The following is a 7,383-nucleotide window of genomic DNA, read 5'->3' on the forward strand; positions in this document are numbered from 1 at the left end:
AGCCATTCCATGGCTTCCCGGGAAATCCTACCTCAGCACCTGGTGCAGACTGCCCGCCCCCTTTGCCTGTGCGCTCTCAGCACCCTCCTGCATCAGGGCCTGGCCGCGCACCGCTGCTGACCCCCCCCCCCGAACTGTCCCGCGTCTCCTTTTTCATCCTCCTGGCCTTTCCAGTCTCAGCTTCATTGCTGCCTCCCCATGGAGCCCCTCCCAGCTGTCGGGACCCCTTGTCCTGGTGCTCAGAGTCCCCTTGTCCAAGATTCTCCTTAAAGAGTTGTGGATGGGTACCTCAGCTAACATCCCCCTCCCCCCAACCCCTCACTGCCCACGGGTGTTTTGAAGACTCCTTAATGCAGAGCAGGGCCTGAGGTGGAGAGAGGGCAGAGGGAGACAGGAGCCATTGTCAGGAGAGGGTTGTCTCTTTGGATAAAGCAGTGGGTAAGTCAGCTCAAGTGCGAGGCAAGAACTCCCACATGCCGTGTTGGGAGGTAGGGAGGGTGCATGGTTTTTCTGTCCCCACCTCCTCCTCTGCCCACTCCTGCCTGTGGCATAGGCTCAGGCACACCGACCTGAGACGTATCCCTCCTGAGGATGGATCTGTGCACCACCCCCTTCCAGCCCCCTTTCCCTCTCAGCCCTGCGTATCTAAGAACAAGGCATCTTTAAGACCGCATTCGGGAGGGACAAAGGAGGCCCAGGGTCCCCCCAGCGGGTGGCAGAGCCCATACATTTACATGCTCAGTGAACAACAGGCCCCTCACAGTGGGTCCTGCAGCCTGTTTGCCAGTAGGATTTCAATCTCGCTGACAGCCTAGAGAATGGGTACCACCACGATTCAGGGGCACACACTAGGGATGCCTGTAGGGGGCTTCTGCTTGTGAAGCTCATCTTCAGGCCTCAGGCAGCTTAGGGAGCTCCAATAGCTCCCTCTCCCTGAGGGCTTGAGCTTGAGGTCACCGTTGCTTCACTCAGCTTTCCTCACTTCTCACAATCTGTGTCTGAAAATCCGAAGTGCCCACCTACCACCTTCAACTGTGCTCAAGGGTCAGGCTGGCCTGCCCTTCTAACCAAGGTCCTACTTCCTTCTCCAGGCTGGAGCTTGGAAAATTAGGGCAAGGCTGCATTTAGCGCCCTGAAAAGTTTAAAGGGACCAGAAGGTGGCATATGCCACATGCCACCACCAGGGGGAGCCACTGTGGCCACACTAATTGGGAGAGGCCCCAGTAGGAAAGGCCAAAGTTGTCAGTTATCCTACTGGGAGGCGGGAGGCAGCCTGGCTGGGGTCTTGGCCCCAGGCTCACATCTGGCCAGTGCAGACCCCAACCCTAGGGCCTGTTCCTCTGGAGTCCCTGGGGCTGCGGACATCACACTTTCCAGGATACCCAATGAGGTAGTCGTGGGACGACCCTATGAGGTAAGCAGGAGACCGACCCAGGTTAAGCAGCTCCCCCTTCAACCCGGAACTCCAGGGTCCTTCCCCATGTCTTGGTGGCCTGTCATGGCTCAGTCGCTGACCACCATGGCCACCCACCATGCAGCCCAACAGGCATATCCATCCTCCTTGCAAACTGGGGGTTTTGGCCCACTATCCCCAGGAAACGTAGCTGGGCTTGAGCTCAAGACCCTCCCCCTCCCATCTTCACCCCCTCCTCAAGTCTAAAGAGAAATGAAACACAGAAAAAACAGGCTTGAGACAGCTTTGTTAGAACAACTCAGCAAAATAAAATTCCGGTTTATTGTTGGACAACATTGTTTCACACATACATCAAACAGGCCAAAAAAAATAAACAGCAACTTCATAGACAAAAAAGGAAAAAAAAGAAACCTTTTATCTTTGGCCTTTTTAACCATCTCATACAAACCAACTACTTATAGTACAGCTAAGTACATACACAAAAAAAGTTACTGGAATGCTCGGAATAAGATTGTTTTTTTGTTGTTGTTTTTGCTTTTTTTACAAGGTTTTTTTTCTCCTTTGAGATTATAATGAACATGGTCACACCACAAGTAAAGTCAGAAGTAGGACAGAGAACGCTCCGAAGGCTGGTTTGGTCATCCGAGATCATTAAAAATGGCTGACCCCTAACAATATGTACAAAAATATAAAATGTAAATAAAAAATACAAACAAATTTTCCTTTTTAAAGTACTTTTAAGAAAAAAAGCAGGGCCTTGGAAGTTTTGGTTCTTTTTTCCTCCCCTGTTGCAAATTCACGTTGTGGTTTTGGTTGGGTGGCGGAGAGCGTGTGTCATCTGCGGGTGGCGCTGCCCGCGTGGGGCGGGCGGGCGGGACTCTCTACTCGAAGGTGACCACGTTTAGATTCTGAGACGGGAAGTGGAGGGTGAATAGGTCACGGTGGCCTTTTTTTGTTTTGTTAAGTTTAACTTTTCCTTTTTTGCTGTCTAGTCATCCTCGTCGGTCTTCTGCTTCTTGGTGTCGACATCGTCATCCTGGGCAGAGAAAGACAGTCAAGGCCCCTGCAGCCCCCTGCGCCCCCCCCCCCCCCCCCCCCCCGCCACTTGACATAGCCAAGCAGGGGCCAGGCACTGGCCCCTCCAGAGGCTTCCAGGGCTCTGGGAAGGCAGGCCTAGGTTCCTTCCTATTCCTGCTCAAGACAAGGGAGCCTGCCTTTCAGGACCACTCACCACCCCCAGACTCCAATCGGCAGCCCCTCGGGCGGTAACACCTTAGCCCCCAAGCCACACCCAAGCCAGGACCCACCTCATCATCTTCAGCTGCCCGTTTGCCCGTAGCTGCCTCAGCCTCCTCATCTTCGTCTCCATCCTCTTCCTCCCCTGCAGAACCAAACCCCAGGGTAAACCATGCTGCCTCCTCAACTAAGGGAAGAATCTTGGTACCCTGCCCACTCAGTGACAGCCAGAACTTGGCGGGGGGAGAGACACACAACACCACAGCGCCTCAGGGGATCTGCCAGTAACAGAATCGCCAGGACAAGAGACCCCTGATCTCTGCAGCCTGACAAACCGGGCAGCCAGGGTACCACACCAGCCACACGGGCACAAGTCTTCGGAGGAAGAAAAAGGGCCCACATAGCCGGCTGCACCCCAAGAGGACAGACGAACAGATCAGTGCGCGGAAGGCACCAAAGGGAGTCAGTGTGGGTGCACAGGGCACAGCTTCGCCTCACTAGCCTACAACAAAGTCCTAACTCCACAGTACAAACCCGGCTGCAGGGGGTCCACCGGTCTCCAACCCCAGAAACCCCCAATTCCTGCCCCTTTTCTAGACAAAGCAAGGGAAAGGAACCCCAAAAGGGGAGATGAACAAGGCTACTCACCATCACCTTCCTCCTCCTCCTCCTCCTCCTCTCCCCCTTCTTCCTCTTCTTCATCTACCTCATTGTCAGCCTCCTGCTCCCCATTTTCCTCATTCTCCTCGACAGAAAACATAACCAGGTTGTTAATGAGAACAGGCCATCGGTCCTGCCCCATCCCTTCCCCGGGACCCCACCAGTGCGTCTACAGTCCCAGACCAGCTAAGAGAACTCATCAATTCATCTTCCTAAAGCTCCACCAGGGGACCACCATGCAGGAACTGCCCGAGGGCTCAGCCTCCTCCCCTAACCAGGATTAAACCCAAGCTGGAGTGAGAACTTCCTGGCCCAGAGCAGTTAGGGGTCATGGGGAAGGTGGACACTCACAGCGTTCCCATTAGCAGGGGCGTCTCTTCCATTCTCCGCCTCCTCCACAACTTCCTTCTTCTCCTTTAAGTCCTTCAAAAAGTAAGAGGGAACCAGTAAGTCTTTTTGAGAAACCCAGGGCTGGCAAAGAGGCCCAGGACTCAAGGCACGTATGTACCGCTGATGTGGATGTCCTAACAGCCCCGTATTACACTTGGAAATACTGCAAGGAAGGGCCAACAGGATACCCAGGGGGTCTGTGGTCAAGGTTTCCTCCGATTTCTCAACCCTTAAGAAACACACCAAAAAGAGTCCCCTACAGTTGTCCCCACCGTCCCTTACTCATGCTTCTTAGGAAAAGAGCCACTGTGGCACCACAGCCTTAAACCCGTCTGGCTGGGCAGACGAGCCCGGGAACACTTCACTCTCACACACCCATCACAGACTGGTTTCCAACCAGAGGGAGCTCCGCCTCTCACAAATCCTCCTTGGAAGACAGCAGGTATGCGCCATAAATAAATAAGGTAATGGAGGGAGGGCCCGGGCGCTGCGGGGAGAACTCCCGTGGGCGGGTTAGCCTGGGAAGGGAATGGGAGGAAGCAAACAGGCAGAACTGGGGAGGCCGCCTTAGAGCCGAGCTTAAGCTCCAAGCCCACGGTAGCCCAGGACCTGCAAGGGCAGGTCTTTGGAGAAAACCCGAACCCACCAATCCCCTATACGTGACAGCTGTCCCAGGAGGTCCCAGACCGTTGCCGGGAAATGCACCCCAGCTTGGGTGACTCGACCCTTGTTCAGATGCGCGCGGCCCGGTGCTCCCCATCTCCCTCCCAGCTTCTCGCTGTCCGCGCGGCGGCTCTCAGTGTTCGGCCGCACCTCGAGGAGTGGACACGGTCCAAAGGGCAACGCCGTCGGGGGCGCCCCAAAGCCCCGTAACTTTTTCCACCTGGCACTGCCGAACCGGCTGCCAACACAAACAGGCGTCGGGCCGGGCGCCGGTGCAGCTCGGCCTCCATCCAGTGAGCGGCCCCGGGGCACCTGTCGGCCCCATTACCCCGGGCCGACGGGCCGCGAACCCAGGCACCGCCCGCTCCCGCCCCCTGGCGGCCGAAGCCCCGGGGAGCGGGTGGGGGCGGGGAGAACGCGGCGCGCAGGCGCGCAGCCCCCGCCCGGCGGGCTTTGCGCGCGGACCTCGGCACGCACCGCGCGCGCGGAGCACGTGGCCCAGGGCCGCCGAGTGCGCCCCTGACCCTGGAGACCCGGGGCGTGCGGGCTGCGCTGGCCCAGCCACCGCGCGACTTGCGCGCCGGTCTTTCCGGGTCTCTCGACGCCCCCACCACAGGCCTCGACGCGTGGGCCTGCGTCTCGCATTTGGCGGGCAAAGTCCCGCGGGAGGCCGCCCCGAAGTCCACAGGGCTTTCTCAGACCGGCAGCCCGAGGCCGTCGGGGACGCGCTCCACGCGCTATTTATTCCCGGCGGGAAATTGCCTAGAAGGAAAGCGAACGCGGACGTCCGCACCGGGAAGGGCCGACCCTTCCACCCCCGACTAGTTCCCGGGCTGGGCCCAGAGGGGGCCGGGCTGAAGCCCTTGCGGAGATCCCAGTCGCCAGCTCCACTCCGCAGGGGGAGTCACCCCTGGGAGAGAGCCAGAGGTGACGCCAGGGGCACAGAGGTTAAGGAGACGCCAAGGTGACTCGTACCCGTCCCCGTAGGGGCACGAAAAGAGGCGCGGACAAGAGCCTCAGGGTAAAAACGCCGATGTGCCTTAAAGTGCCGCGCTCCCGCTGAGGGCGGAGACGCTCGCCGCGCGGGCCGCGGAAACTACCCGGCGCGCAGGACCAGAACTGCGCCAAACGCCCAAGACCTCAAAACCGAGGGCAGTGAACCCGCAGCACCAGTCTCCCAAACACCTCTGGCGCCCGGCTTGACCCCGCAACGGGGCAGCCGCGGCCACAGCTTTTGTTCGTCCGCGTCGCCTCCGGAGCGGCCGCGCACACGGTGCTTCCCGGGCAGCCGCGGGGGGCGCCCATCGTCGCCGCGGCGCGCCGTTCCTTCACTTTCCGTTTCCTCCCCAACGGCGCGTGGGCTCGCCTCCTCCACAGCCAAACCCGGCACCGCTGAATTATTGAAGCTGGGCGGCTGCTCCCGGAGCACTCTCCCCGGAGGACGCCTACCCCCGCCCTCCCTGAGGGCCCCCAGGGCGGAGGAGACCTTCACACCTCCGCGGAGACAATCGACGTAGCGGCCGGCTGACCCGCTGCCCCACTCCGCCTTATCAGAGCTTAGTCCCGATAAACCTCCTCGGACCCACTGCAAGGCGCGAAACGAGGCAGCCCGGCTCCGAACAAAGAGCAGCGCCGCCGGCGGGCGCTCGCTGCGGAGCCGCCACTTCCCGCAGCCGACCCGCGCCTGCAACGCGCACCCCCCCCCAGCACTTCCGATTCCAAACGCGCTCGAGTTTCAAAGTTATTTCCGTGTGCCCTGCGGGCTGACGACCCCCAGCCCGGCCCCTCTCCTCCCGCCACTGTTCAGACGAGTCACAAACAAGTTTCAGGAGCTGTGCGACACCCATCACCCGAGCCCCTCAGCCCCCGCACCCGCCCTCGGGACCCCGAGGGCACCCCGGCCCACTCCTCGACGGGCATCACGTCTGCCCGCAGCGCTTCCCGCCCCCTCCCCCGCACACAAAAGAGTGGGCTGCCGGGGGGCCTAGGCCGGGGGCGAGCAGTCTCTCCACAGGAAGAAACGACAGCGAGCTTGGGGCAGCCCAGCCGTCGCGCGCCAAACACCGCTCCGGCGGCAGCCTTCGGACCCCGAAGGGGCGGGCGGCGTCCAGCCTCACCTTGGTGGTGATCTCGGAGCTGGTGTCCACGGCCGCGTCTGACATGATGGGGCACGCCGGTGATCCGATGCAGCGGATTAAAAAGAGAGCGAGAGTTCGAGGACTCTGGCGACAAAGCTGCCGGAGTCCGGGGTGGCGGAGGAGGCGCGCGGCGGAGGTGGTTGCGGCGAACGGGAAGCCGGACGCAGGAACAATGCAAAGATGGCTTTTCAGAGCAGCCAGTGGGGAACTCACGCGGCGCCAGAACCTTTAATATAGATTAGTGGGCGGCGCTCGGCCTCCTCTGCCCGAATGCTATTGGCTGAGCACAGGGAGCGGGCGCTCGCTCATTGGCTCGATTCCGAACAATGGGCAAGCGTGCTTAAAGCGGCAGTGCCTTGGTGCGTCCCGCGCTGCGCAGTCGCCGGCCGCACTGTCATTCAGGGCCTTAGTTTGCCGGGTCTCGGCGGCGCCGGCGCCGTGGGGGAGGGGCGCGCGAGCGCGCTCTGGGCGCGCGCTCCCGCAGCTGTTTTGCTGGGGCTGCTGACGCAGAAAGCCAAAGCGCGGCAAAGCTGCCCGCCCAGCCCCCCCCCCCCGCCCCGTCTTCCCCTCCCCGCTGCTGCTCGGAAGGAGGGGGAGGGAAGAGGAGGCGGCGACCGGCGCGCACGACGGCTGCCAGCGAGGGGGAGGGGAGGGCCGGGTGCTGGGCTGCGCTCGCCCGGGGCGGTGCCCTGTGCAGTGCCCGGGGAGGTGCCCGCCCCCCGCTCCTGGGCACCTTCAACCAAGAATTGTCCCATGGCAAGTGGGCGGTAGCCCTAAGACGATCATTGAGGGCGCGAGGCCGAGACCCGCGCTCCTAGGCCGCCCCGTCTTTACGTCGTCAACATCCTCTGCCCAGCCCCAGACGCCCCAGTCTTTGAAGAG

The 7,383-nt window shown here is 60.8% G+C and overlaps 1 protein-coding gene across 2 annotated transcripts; it reads right to left on the reverse strand.

Moving 5' to 3' along the window:
* Window positions 1-1,698: 1,698 nt before the first annotated feature.
* PTMA (prothymosin alpha) lies at window positions 1,699-6,701 on the reverse strand. Of its 2 annotated transcripts, none has more exons than XM_047084606.1 (5): window positions 6,481-6,701; window positions 3,662-3,733; window positions 3,299-3,395; window positions 2,722-2,795; window positions 1,699-2,450 (listed from the first exon to the last, which is right to left on the reverse strand). In XM_047084606.1, the coding sequence occupies exons 1-5, from the start codon at window positions 6,523-6,525 to the stop codon at window positions 2,403-2,405; spliced, it is 336 nt and encodes a 111-aa protein (XP_046940562.1). In that variant the 5' UTR covers window positions 6,526-6,701; the 3' UTR covers window positions 1,699-2,402. The 2 variants fall into 2 exon arrangements, with proteins under 2 accessions (XP_046940562.1, XP_046940563.1); XM_047084607.1 differs by having other exon boundaries at window positions 3,299-3,392; window positions 6,481-6,694.
* Between the last annotated feature and the right edge of the window lie 682 nt (window positions 6,702-7,383).

Source organism: Lynx rufus, unplaced genomic scaffold (assembly GCF_022079265.1).
Source record: "Lynx rufus isolate CCGP_SWC_20201006 ecotype Redwood Valley unplaced genomic scaffold, mLynRuf1.p SCAF_2, whole genome shotgun sequence".
In the NCBI taxonomy this organism is placed as follows: domain Eukaryota; kingdom Metazoa; phylum Chordata; class Mammalia; order Carnivora; family Felidae; genus Lynx; species Lynx rufus.